The sequence below is a fragment of the Ctenopharyngodon idella genome, chromosome 22 (assembly GCF_019924925.1).
Source record: "Ctenopharyngodon idella isolate HZGC_01 chromosome 22, HZGC01, whole genome shotgun sequence".
Classification (NCBI taxonomy): Eukaryota; Metazoa; Chordata; class Actinopteri; order Cypriniformes; family Xenocyprididae; genus Ctenopharyngodon; species Ctenopharyngodon idella.
The window spans coordinates 27,759,015-27,771,656 of NC_067241.1; the positions used below are offsets into that span (position 1 = coordinate 27,759,015).

At 41.8% G+C, this 12,642-nt stretch overlaps 1 protein-coding gene across 1 annotated transcript in view; it reads right to left on the bottom strand.

The window, feature by feature from the left end:
- Positions 1–9,913: 9,913 nt before the first annotated feature.
- samd10b (sterile alpha motif domain containing 10b) overlaps positions 9,914–12,642 on the bottom strand; it is a 98,991-nt gene continuing 96,262 nt past the window's right edge. Inside the window, exon 5 of the mRNA XM_051880749.1 lies at positions 9,914–12,526. Within this exon, the coding sequence (XP_051736709.1) occupies positions 12,504–12,526 (23 nt within the window). The 3' untranslated portion in view covers positions 9,914–12,503. The remainder of the gene's footprint in view (positions 12,527–12,642) is intronic.

Here is a 12,642-nt window from a genome sequence, read left to right on the forward strand (position 1 = left end):
AAAGAGAGGCAATATGTGGAGAAATTACCTAAGTAGTTTGTATTGTGGTGAAGTGTTTATACTAGAGAATGAGAGAAGTGGATGGCAAAGGTGAAACTTTAATGTCCTTTGATGCCATAAAACAGCTTTTAAGAGTAGTACATTCAAATCCTGTGTTTGTTATACACACAAGAAGTTCTTTGGATTCATAAACTTGAAGTCCCTCTCACCGGAAGAGAAAAATCCATCATTGGTTCTCACATTTATCACCAAGGAGATAAATTTGAATGTGTGAAGATTGAAAGATATCATATGGCTGTAAGTCTAGCAGATTCATGATTTATTATCAATTTAAATGTTGAATTCAGAAATCAAATAATTAAAAAAATAAAAACATATGAGGCAGCAAGCCAAATTAGTCACTATTGGCCACTGGGATTTCTCCTGGTGTGCCCAATGGCCAATCCGGGCCTGGTGACCTGCTTTATTTCATGAATAATAGCGTCTGTCTGGATCACAAAATGCATTTCGTAAATGAAATATTCATTTTGTGAATGTAAAATGTGATTTCATGCATTCATATGAATACCGAGAGGAATGTACCAAAATATTTCTCAAAAGAAATATACATTTTGTAATATATACAGATCCTTTCATCATTAAAATAGGCTCCCCTTAAAAGAGACCAACAGTAAACTCAGATTTCAGAGCAGAGAAAAAAGTCAGAATTTCGAGATATACACTCAAATTGTAAGATAAAAAGTCAGAATTGCGAGTTATAAGCTCACGATTTTGAGAAAAACTTAAAATTGTAAGAGAGAAACTCCAAAAAAGTAAAAATCGCAAAATGTTAACTAAATATTTAGAGATACAAAGTCAGAACTGCAAGATGTTAACTCAAAATTGTAGTATAGCCTATAAACTCAGAATTGCAAAAAAAAAAATAGTCCGAATTTCGAGATATACACTCAAATTGCAAGATAAAAAGTCAGAATTGCGAGTTATAAACTCACGATTTCGAGAAAAACTCTCAATTTTGAGAAAAAAAGTTAACTCTTTATCGTGAAATGTTAACTCAAAATGAAGTCAGAATTGCAGGATGTTAGCTCAGAATTCCAAAAAAGTCAGAATTGCGAAATGTTAACTAAACGGTTTGAAACACTAAGTCAGAATCGCAAGATGTTAACTCAAAAATTTGAGAAATAATGTCAGAATTGCAACATGTTAACTCAAAACTGTGAGATATAAACTCAGAATTGCAAAAAATAGTCAGAATTGTGTTTTATAAACTTGCAATTCTGAGAAAGTCAGAATTGTAAGATATAAATTCACAATTCTAACTTTAACTCAAGAGATGTTATCTGAAAATTGTAAGAAATAAAGTTGCAGTTTTTTTTCTGTGGCAGAAACAGGTTTCCAGACAATATGGAAGGCTAATTATGTAAAAGGATAAAAGTTGCTAACAACTTGATACATAAGGATGACAAAAACTGTCCAGTTCGTCAAGTACATAAACTCGTGTTCTTACGTCAGCAACTTCACATTTGAGGTATGAATATGTGTAATTTATTCTAAAAATCCATTGAAAACTCATAAGGGAATCCATGGCTTGAAAATGCTAATTCTGTTATGGGTTTTAGCATGCAAACCGAACAGCTCTTTTGAGTATTGAATGATTTCGAGAGGCTTTAGAAGCGGTTTCAAAACATGAAAATGAGAAGGGGAGAAATAATGGATGTGGGCCAGATGCACACAGCGGGAAATAAACTGGTGATTAAAGGAATGTGGAGGAGTTTGAGGAAGATCATAAAGAATGGTTGTCTTTCAAAACCTAGTGGGCTGCCTAACTAAACAGTGTTTTTGGTCATCATAGCCAGGTTTCAAGTGCATCAGTCATGTTAAGCTAGTGGGCTAAGCAGTTAGCTTGCTAAGTGAAGGCTAACTGAAACACAAAGGAAGGGGAGTGTTTAATTTAATCTTACGTAGCTTCAGTCAAGTATTATTATGTGTGATATATATGTCCTGCTCAGGACACGGTGTCACTACAAAAATTAATTTTCATATGTAGATGTAGCCCACTGTATTCTGGTTGATTCAGTCAGGATAAATAATTCATTTGAGTTGTATTAATTTAACTCACCAAGGCAGCTCACTTGGTTTTAAAAGGCTGAAAAAGACAAAGGTTGGCAATAATAAAGACAATAGGTAAACATGTATGAGATATAGTTAAGCTAAAAGAAATATTTTCACTCATGGCATGTGTACTTTTTGACCGTGGGCCTGCTGACGTGAATCAGCTTCCTAGTGTGACCAGGAGAAGCTTGAGGTATTCAGACACACAGCTCAGGGGAACCTCATGAATAAAATATCATGCCGACTAACTCCTCTCCATCTCAGCCTGCACTGCACTGGCGTGAAGAGATTCTGCTCAGCAGGAGCGGACAGAACACCTGTGGATGTGAGAGAGAGATGGGAGTACTGGTGCACTGCAGGATGGGTAAAATCTCTGATGGTGAAGGCAATTAGATCAACTTTTTCTGTTTTGGTGCATCACATGTAGTGTGAGAAGTTGTATTAAATCAAAGCATTCATCAAAACAGAAAATATAGTGCTATAATATGGGGTATTAGCAGTGTTTCATTTGTTAACAAAGCAGTGTTTTTAAACAAATATGCATGCATCGTTCTCACTTTCATGCACAGAATATTTTTCTAAAATATCTGTTTTAATTGAATATGACTATTTAACTGAAATATCACCTTTTTGAAGTGAGCAACAAACAAACAAAATGAACGAACGATAATGAACAGATGAAACGTCTTATTACTGAAAAAGAATTTGAGTCAATGATTCAATAATTCACTCAAATTTAAGGACAAACTGTCTTTAATGGTTTCATCAAAACATATTATGCAGCAAAACTTTTTTTAACATTGATAATAAGAATTTTTTCTTGAGCAGCAAATCAGCATATTAGAATGATTTCTGAAGGATAATGTGACACTGATAATGCTGTGCCATCATTGGAATAAATTACATTTTAAAATATATTCAAATAGAAAACTGTAATAATATATGTTGCTTATATTATAATATTTATATTGATCATAAAAACTGTAATAATATTTCACAATATTACTGTCACGGCTGGTTGCAGGAAGGGAGAGAAGAAGCAGGATCTACTGTATTTGCAGCAGTCAGTTTTATTTACATAAGACAACAAACACTGGAGACCAGGAGAGAGCAGGAAATAAAGCAACCCAACATAATACAGATGAGAACCATGAACTGAAACAAACAGGGATTAAATACATGCCCGTCGCCAAGGTGGGTCATTGGGGGGCAGTGCCCCCCCAGATGAAACAACATGCCCCCCAATTGTATGTTCATTCAGCAAATTTACGATTGAGAGCAAAAACCATATTTCTGTGGATTTGGCTATTCCATAACAAAGCATCTTGTTTAAGTGTTTTTTTGCAGCGTTGAGCAATGTAGCCAATCACAAACATATCTGTTGATTTCTTGAACACAATGACCAATCAGAGGTGTTTAAGTTAGCATTGGCATTTTGAGTGGTGCTAATACTCTCTCATTATAACAAAGAATTACAATACATTTATATATTTTTAAATGACAATCAATCGGAGACCCGCTGCCTTCAACTATTTTAATGGTGAGTGTACACTCAAAGTCTTTGTTACACATCAATATGCTACAGATGTACATATTATATTGCTATTTGGTATTGTCACAAGTGAGGCTCCCGCACTTCCTCCCCCGCACCACTAGAGGGAGCCTTCACCAGAATATTGAACTACCATCATTCAGACTACATTTCCCATAGGCCCTCATTCCTGGGACTGATTGAGCACACACCTGCACCACATCACACTCACACTATTTAAGCAGCACGCACACACACACACACACACACACACACTGCGAAGTCTTGATTTGCCCCGGTGATCATTTCTAAGCGTTTTCTGTGGATTGTTATACTGTTGCCGTTTGGACTGTTTACCTCTTGTGATTCTCTGCCGCCTGCCCTGATCCTTGCCTGTTCACTGGACTGTGTTAGTTTGCCGCCTGCCCTGATCTCTGCCTGCTTCCTGATTCCGTCTGTCTTCCGCCTGCCTCGACCATTGCCTGTCTCCGTTTACGTCTCTGCCTCTGCCCTTGCCTGTGTGTATACTATTCTTAATAAAAGCTGCAAATGGATCCCCATTCTGTTGACCCATCATTACAGAAGACTTCGCCAAATAGCGATCCAGCAGCTATCATGCAGCTCACCACTGAGCTATCCGCCCAGGCCAACCAGCTTGCAGTCCATCAACATCAGTTGAACCGATTAACTTCTCTTACTGAGGAGCTGGTAAAGACCCTACAGAGCCTTCGGTTCAGACCCCCCAAAGCCGCCGCCGCGCTGCCCGCGGCTCCCGACAACCAGGCCTTCACTCCCACTCCTGCAGTGAATCCGCGACTCGCCTTCCGGGAGAAGTTTGATGGCAATCCAGCTAAATGTAAGGGATTTCTGATTCAATGCTCACTCTTTGTTAACCAACAGCCCTCTCTGTATCCCACCGATTCCAGTCGGATATCCTTCGTTTGCTCGCTGCTGTCTGGTAAAGCGCTGGATTGGGCCACGGCAGTGTGGAGAGAGGACGGTTCCATGTTTCCCACATTCTCTGCATTTCTTCAAAAGTTCAAAGAGGTTTTCAAACATCCCGCAGGAGGTAAAAGCGCTGGAGATCAACTGCTGTCGCTGTGCCAGGGTAAAACCACCGCTGCCGAGTATGCACTAACGTTACAAACTCTAGCAGCTCAAACAAACTGGGTCGATGATACGTTGAAGTTGCTGTTTCGCAAAGGTCTGTCTCTGGAACTTCAAGCCGAACTAGCCTGCCGCGACGAGGGAAGAACGCTTAGCGAATTCATAGAACTGGCCATCCAAATTGACAACTTGCTTCGCTCTCAACGTCCGATCAGATTGCCCACTTCCCAAACCTTAACCAACCCCACTCCAGAACCCATGCAGCTCGGCTATACTCCGCTTCACCCTGAAGAAAGAGAAAGAAGAAGACAACTCCACCTGTGTCTGTACTGCGGCCAGGCCGGTCACATCAAAGTCAATTGTCCCATCCGGCCAAGTCCCTCTAACCCGAAAGCAGTGAGTTCCCAACTATCCACCAGTTATTCAGCTAACAGTTTCAAAATACCAGTACAAGTGACAGTTAACGACCAGCGCATATCCACTCAGGCGCTCATAGACTCTGGGGCGGCGGGCAATTTCATGTCAAACACTTTCATTCAGGAACACAACATCACTCTAACTGCTTGCGATTCTCAATTGACAGTGGAGGCGCTAGATGGTCGGCCCATCGGAGAGGGGAGAGTCGCACACATCACTGCTGAAGTTGTTCTGCAAATAGGAGTATTACACCATGAACCCATCAGATTTTACGTCATCCATTCACCCAACAACCCAATCATCCTTGGTCTCCCGTGGCTCAGGACCCATAACCCACACATTTCCTGGAAGGAGGGACAGATTATTCAATGGGATCCATCCTGTCATGAACTTTGTCTGAAACAAGTCACCCCATTACCAGTTCAAGCTGTATCTGTCCACAAAGCTAGTTCCGACAAGTCCCACATCCCCGTCGAGTATGCTGACCTGGCAATCGCTTTCAGCAAGAGCAAAGCCACGGAGTTACCCCCACATCGATCCAGTGACTGTGCCATTGACTTACTACCAGGTACCACGCCCCCTAAGGGCAGAATATTTCCTTTATCCCAACCTGAATCTGCTGCTATGAAAAAAATTCATTGAAGAGGAACTAGCCAAAGGATTCATCCGGCCCTCGACGTCACCAGCGGCGTCAGGCTTCTTCTTCGTCAAGAAGAAGGACGGCAGTCTCAGACCCTGCATTGATTACCGTGGACTTAATGATATCACCGTAAAATTTCGTTACCCTTTGCCCCTGGTTCCAGCAGCCCTAGAGCAGTTACGGCAGGCCAAATACTTTACCAAGCTGGATCTTCGCTGTGCTTATAACCTAATACGCATCAGAGAGGGGGGCGAATGGAAGACTGCCTTTTCCACCGCCACCGGCCACTACGAGACCCTTGTGATGCCGTTCGGGCTGTCCAATAGTCCTTCCGTGTTCCAGTCCTTCATTAACGATGTCTTTCGGGACATGCTCAACTGCTGGGTCATAGTTTACATAGATGACATCCTCATCTATTCCAACACGTTCGAGGAACACATCCAACACATCCGGGCTGTTCTACAATGCCTCATTCAACACCAACTCTATGCCAAAGCCGAGAAATGTGAGTTTCATCGCACATCCACGTCTTTCTTGGGGTATGTCATCAGTCACGAGGGAGTGGCTATGGACGAAGGCAAGGTGAGGGCAGTACTAGAATGGCCACAACCGCGAACGCTGAAAGAACTGCAACGATTCCTGAGGTTTGCTAATTTCTACAGGCGGTTTATAAGGAACTTCAGTGGCATTGCAGCTCCTCTAACCTCCATGACCAAACGACAATCCACACATCTCACCTGGTCCAATGAGGCTATACACGCTTTCCAAGAATTAAAGGAACGTTTCACCACTGCTCCCATTCTCCATCACCCAAATCCAGAGCTCCCCTTCATCGTAGAGGTTGACGCATCCAGCACAGGCATCGGGCCGTACTCTCACAACGTCAAGGAAATCCAGCCAAAATGTTTACATGTGCATTCTACTCGAGGAAGTTATCAGCAGCAGAACGAAACTACGATGTAGGCAACCGGGAGTTACCAGGTTGACACCCTTCAAATGTGTACTTGGCTACCAGCCACAACTTTTCCCTTGGTCCGGTGAACCGACCAACCTACCATCCGTGACAGAGTGGCTGCAACGAAGTGAGGAGACTTGGAATCTCGCCCATCACCACCTGCAGTGCGCTGTGAGAAGGCAGGAGGTACAGGCCAATCGTCACCGGCATCCCAGTCCAGAGTACACCGTGGGCCAATGGGTCTGGCTATCTACAAGAGATCTTCGCCTCCGACTTCCATGCAGAAAGCTCAGTCCCAGGTTTGTAGGGCCTTTTCAAATTATTAAACAAATTACACCCGTGTCATTCCGATTAGACCTACCCACTAACTACCGTGTTTCTCCCACTTTCCATGTGTCATTGCTGAAACCCTCTGGTGGTCCGAAGGGAGAGTCGGAGGGAATCGAGGCCTGCAACCCCCCACCCATGCTGATCGAAGGCGAGGAGGCTTACCAAGTTCGAGAACTACTCGATTCCAGGCGCCGGGGTGGGAGACTTCAGTACCTAGTCGACTGGGTCGATGTGGATGATATCCTGGACCCCTCACTCACAGAAGAGTTTCACAGGACGCATCCGGAGAGACCGGCCCCTCAACCACGTGGTAGACCCCGGCGTTGTCCGCCTCCTCGCGTCTGGAGCCGCTTGCGGCTTTTGTGCCTTGTGTTTACAAAGTATATAGGCATAATGCAAAAGGGTTTGGAGTAGTTTGTAGGATGGACTATCTTGTTTTTTGGTGTTAATGCAGAAATTGGTCTATTTCAGAAATAATACTAGGATTTGTTTTGGTGAAAGTTTGTTTCTCGGATCATAAAAATGTATGCCTTTGAAAACCCCCCCCCCATTCTATATGTTCTGGCAACGGCCCTGATTAAATACGCGGAACAAAACGAGATGATTAACTAGACACGTGTAGTACATGAGGGCAAATCAAAAACCATGACATCAAACAAGGGAAAACTCAAACCAAGACAAAACAGGGAAAAACACAGATGAAACCTGGCATTTACACCCCTCCCCAGTAGGCGCCTCCTTGCGGCATAAACAAAAACATCACCAAAGTGGAGGGGAGTGGGTTACCAAAAACTCTGTGGGTGGGAAGGAAGGCTAAACTGGCTGGAGGGATGGAGGGACAGAGTGATGCTGCAGAACCGATGTGCCAAGGTGGAGCCAGGAGATCCATGGACCAAGGCGAAGGTGGCGCTTGGGAAGGTGGGTGTGAGGACAACAGAGCCACCAAAGAGATGGAGGAGCCTGGTGAAGCCATAAGACTAGAGGAACCAGGCGTAGCCACAGGCCTGGAAGTCCAAGGTGGAGCCAGGGGGACAATGGACCAAGGTAGCGATGGTGGGACGAGGGAGCCATAGGGATGGCCAGCCACGGTGGAGCCGAGGGAACGAGGAGCCAAAGTGGATCCGATGAATTGCAGGTCCGAGGTGGAGTCTTTGACCCAGAAGGCCGAGGTGGAGGCGGGTGATCCGGGGGCCAAGTCCAAGCTGGAAGCTGGGAAGCCTGAGGTGGATCCTATGAGTTAGACCAGTGGTTCCCAACCTTTTGTCCATGAAGCCCCCCCTCCATACATATAAGAAACCCTGAGGACCAAATTCCAAATTCACTCTCTATCAGAAGGTGGTGCTTATGGAACAGCAGCAGTACACTGCAAAATATGCTTTTCTTACTTAGTATTTAAATATCTAAAAAATCTTAAATCAAGATGCTTTTACTAGTAAGTAAAATGACATCATATATTTTTTCTTGTTTTCTGGAAAATAAAATCAAAATGTTTTTGCTTAAAACAAGCTAAATTATCTGCCAATGGGGTAAGAAAATAATCTTGTTTCTGTTTGGGACAGTAGCAAGAAACATGATTTCAAACCGAAACAAGATTATTTTTCATATCCCATTGGCAGATAATTTAGCTTCACTTCATTTTGATTTTATTTTCCAGAAAACAAGAAAAAATATCTTATGTCATTTTACTTATCTAGTAAAATCATCTTGATTTAAGAATTCTTAGATATTTAGACTGGAAACAAGACAAAATACTAAATAATAAAAGCATTTTTGCAGTGTAGAGTTTCCATGGTTACATCTAAACAAAGCAGCACCAGCTGCACTTATATAAACACTTTAATAGGCATCATACGGAGGTAAGATTAAAAGAAAATGTCATCAAAACTTTTGTGAAGTAAGTCAGTTCCTTCAGAAATACATTCATATAAGCCCCCACCCCAATTTAATGTGTAGAACTGTGTTCCAACATTCTGAGCATCGCAACAGTGAGCTTGCTCTGCCCGGTACAGTATTTTCTCTGCTCTTCTCTTTGCGTCTGTCTTCAGTGTGTCCCATCTCTGGCCTCTGTTAATGTCCACACAAATTACATTTTGGGAAATGATTGCAATGCATTTTGCGTGCAAGTCCGGTACAAAAAACGGAACTGGCCAGTTCTGATTGATGGTCGGTAGTCCGTTGCATCTCTACTACTGGCAACCCTTCACCTGGAGCTCTAATGAGAGTGAGAAGAGTGAGAGAAGAGAGTGGAAAAATTCTGGATTTTTTTAAAATAAAGTAGTTTGAACCATACTCACATTTTCACTGCGTTGTATGCACACCAGCCGCTGCTGACTTTTCATTTTTGCCACAGCTCTCACAGCTGGTGTGAACAAGCTTGCGTCTTTTGCGTCATACAAATGTGATTGGTTTATGTGATCGGCAAGCTGAGAGACTACGTATAGAATCAAAGGAAGTAATTGACATGGCGAGGGAATGGATGGCGAGGGAATGGATGGGCTCTGAAAGGTGAGTGGGGACTGGTTTGGGTGCTGTGTGGTTGGGACTGTCACAGTGAAAAAGCACCCAGTCCACATACTCTCAAAGCACTCCTCAAGGACCATCTTCAGGATTTCCGTCTGGGCATTGAGTCCCGTCCGGAAAAACACAGAGGCTGTCATCAGGGTAATGAATGAGGTGAGCCAGAGCTAAAAAACTCTGTGTGTGATCCTCAAGGGAGCGATCCCCCTGTGAGAGGAGGAGGATCTGTACTACTGCTGAATCCATCAAATTGGGTCGGTTCTTCTGTCTCAGCTGGTTGCAGGAAGGGAGAGTAGAAGCAGGATATATTTGCAACAGTCACTTTTATTTACAAAAGACCAAAACAAAAAAAACACATTGGAGACCATGAAAGAGCAGGAGATAAAGCAACCCAACATAATACAGACAAGAACCAACCATGAGCTGAAACAAACAGGGACTAAAGCACATGAGGCTAAATCAAAAACCATGACAACAAACAAGGGAAAACTCAAACTAAGACAAAACAGGGAAAACACAGATGAAACCTGACAATTGTAATTTCAATCAAATAAATAGGGAGCCTTGGTGAGCACAAAAGAGACTTCAAAGACAGTTTTTTTTTTTTTTTTTTTTTTTTAATGCTTTTAAACACTAAACTTTTGAATAGTAGTGTACATTTATATTTAAGATTTATGTTTAGATTTAACATTTAGATGCATATGTATTTTTAAAAAATATATTTAACATGCTTCACTTTGCATTTGCATGACCATACCATAATAGTTTCAATCAACTGTGAAAGATAAACTTCAGATATGAGAAATCTTTATTTTTTAAAACTTTATTCCAAAACACACACATACATCTGTCTTTGCCACACCATGTCTTGTATAATCATATTCCTCGCAGGTCATTACATAACCAATGCTCATTTCCCTCATTTTTGCATAACGAGATTTAAAAGAAACCCATTGCATGTCTGGAGAGAAAAAATGCTAGTGTGTCAGGATGCAGGAATCAGCAAAACACTCTGGAAAACCATCTTTCATTCTCAGAGAATTCCAGCCTGTCAGTCCCACATAAACACTTTTAACCTGGATGGACAGAATTGGTTTGTGTCACATGACCAGACTACCGTCAGGTTTGAGTACATTGTGCAAAAGTACTGAACAATAAATGGTGTCATGAACATCAAACAATAACTCTTGAGATTGTAACTGCTTTGTGAAAATGAGATTTTACTGTAACTCAGGCCCTGTTCTCTGAACACAGTCATTCGAGCCTCCTAAACAAACATGCTACTGATTCACAGTGAAGTTAAGTGTTAGAGCATTCAGGACTCATCAGCACTAATGGCAAAATCACAAAATGGAAAGAATTCCAGTACATTCTCTCCACAAAAGGTCCTTTATCATACTAGAGGAAACATAGTAAATACTTAACATGCCTTCTTGCGTTCTTGGTGATAACAAACCTCATTATTCAAAGGCTAGTTCACACAGCCAGGAACATTACAAACATTTAAAATTGACTTTTGAATTTAGTATGTTGGGAAACACAACTGCAATGTTCATACTGACCCAACAAACACCAACATGGTTAAACATACTGATCCAATGAAACCCAACAACTATTTGGTGTTCTCTTCTTCTCTTCTCTACTGCTTCGCCATCACAATAGTCCACCTGAAAAAGAAAACTGACTATACTTGCAGTGTTACGAATTGCGTCATCTTGGAACGCAACACCAAATTGAGCTAGAATCTAGAAGCATTTGATTGCGGACCTAAAGATTGCGATTGTAAGTAGCTGCTTTAAAAACAGTCTCTAACAGGTCTAGCCATGCAGACATGTGGCAGCGCTTTACATTATTGCTTTGTAAATGAGGACAGCTGGGACTTCTACAAGTGACAATAATCTAGACATATACTGTAACTCCTAGAGTAAAGGTATATTCATATTCTGATTATTTGTATATTAGGAGAAAACCTGAACATCTACATTGTGTGCAAAATGACACTGAAATAAAAAATATAACTTAGTGCATTCATGAAGGTAACAGCAGGAACAACATAGGAAGCAATTGAACATCCTGAGAAGGAAAGAAAAATGATGGTTGGTTTTTAAGTGTGCACATCTGATATAATTAACATTCAAAAAGTTCATTTTTTAACAAACTGTCATTAATATCCAGTTTCAGATCATGTAGTCATTGTTTTTGTTAGTGTGACCGTCCCTTTAGCCTGTTGTGTAGACGTCAGGAATGGGAAAATGTTGGATAATCAAACTTCATGCCCTATTCTACATCTAGAAGTAATTCTCTTTCTTACATCTGCAAATGGAATGATACAATCTATCGTGAGAGGTAGGAGGAGGAATTGTCTGTTCCCACACTTGTAGAAACAGGATTTATTCAGCACTGCATCTACGTCCATTTTGAGCGAGTGATGCTGGGTCAAAAGAGCTGGGCTGTCAGACATTTGAACACTTTAAACCTCAGGGAATCAAGAGGTTTGCTTCTTTAACGTGATCTGAGATCACTGTTCAAGTTCAGATTTGGATCTGAGATTAACTTCTTGAGAGGTCTTGATCCAATCCATATCCTTACTCTTGTCTGACAGAGCTCTGCTTGGTGCTCTAGGTTTTGTAGAGATGAGACTTGAGGTGAGACTTGAATCTTATCACTATATTACAGTTTTGGTGTCAGACTTTGTCCTTTTGAGTCTTTGAAACCCCATCCAGTTTTGCATAAAAAGATGGTCCTGTCTGTTAAATTGGTGTGGAGTTAACAGTCTCCTCCACAGCTCCACCGCCAGGCAGATTCTCTCTCTCTCTCTCTCTGACAGTCTGTAGCAGGAACCAGGCCTCTTGTATCTGCCGGGAAGACGAGAGAGCTGCCAAAAGGATAGTGAGCTAAGAAATGTTGCCGAAGGAAGCTGTAAAAAGAGAAAAGACACCAGAGAATGAAAAAGAGCATAAATTATTCATGTGATTGCAGGAAATACATGTAGAGAAGGGATGTGCATCACAGAACCTCTGTTGTCAGACATTT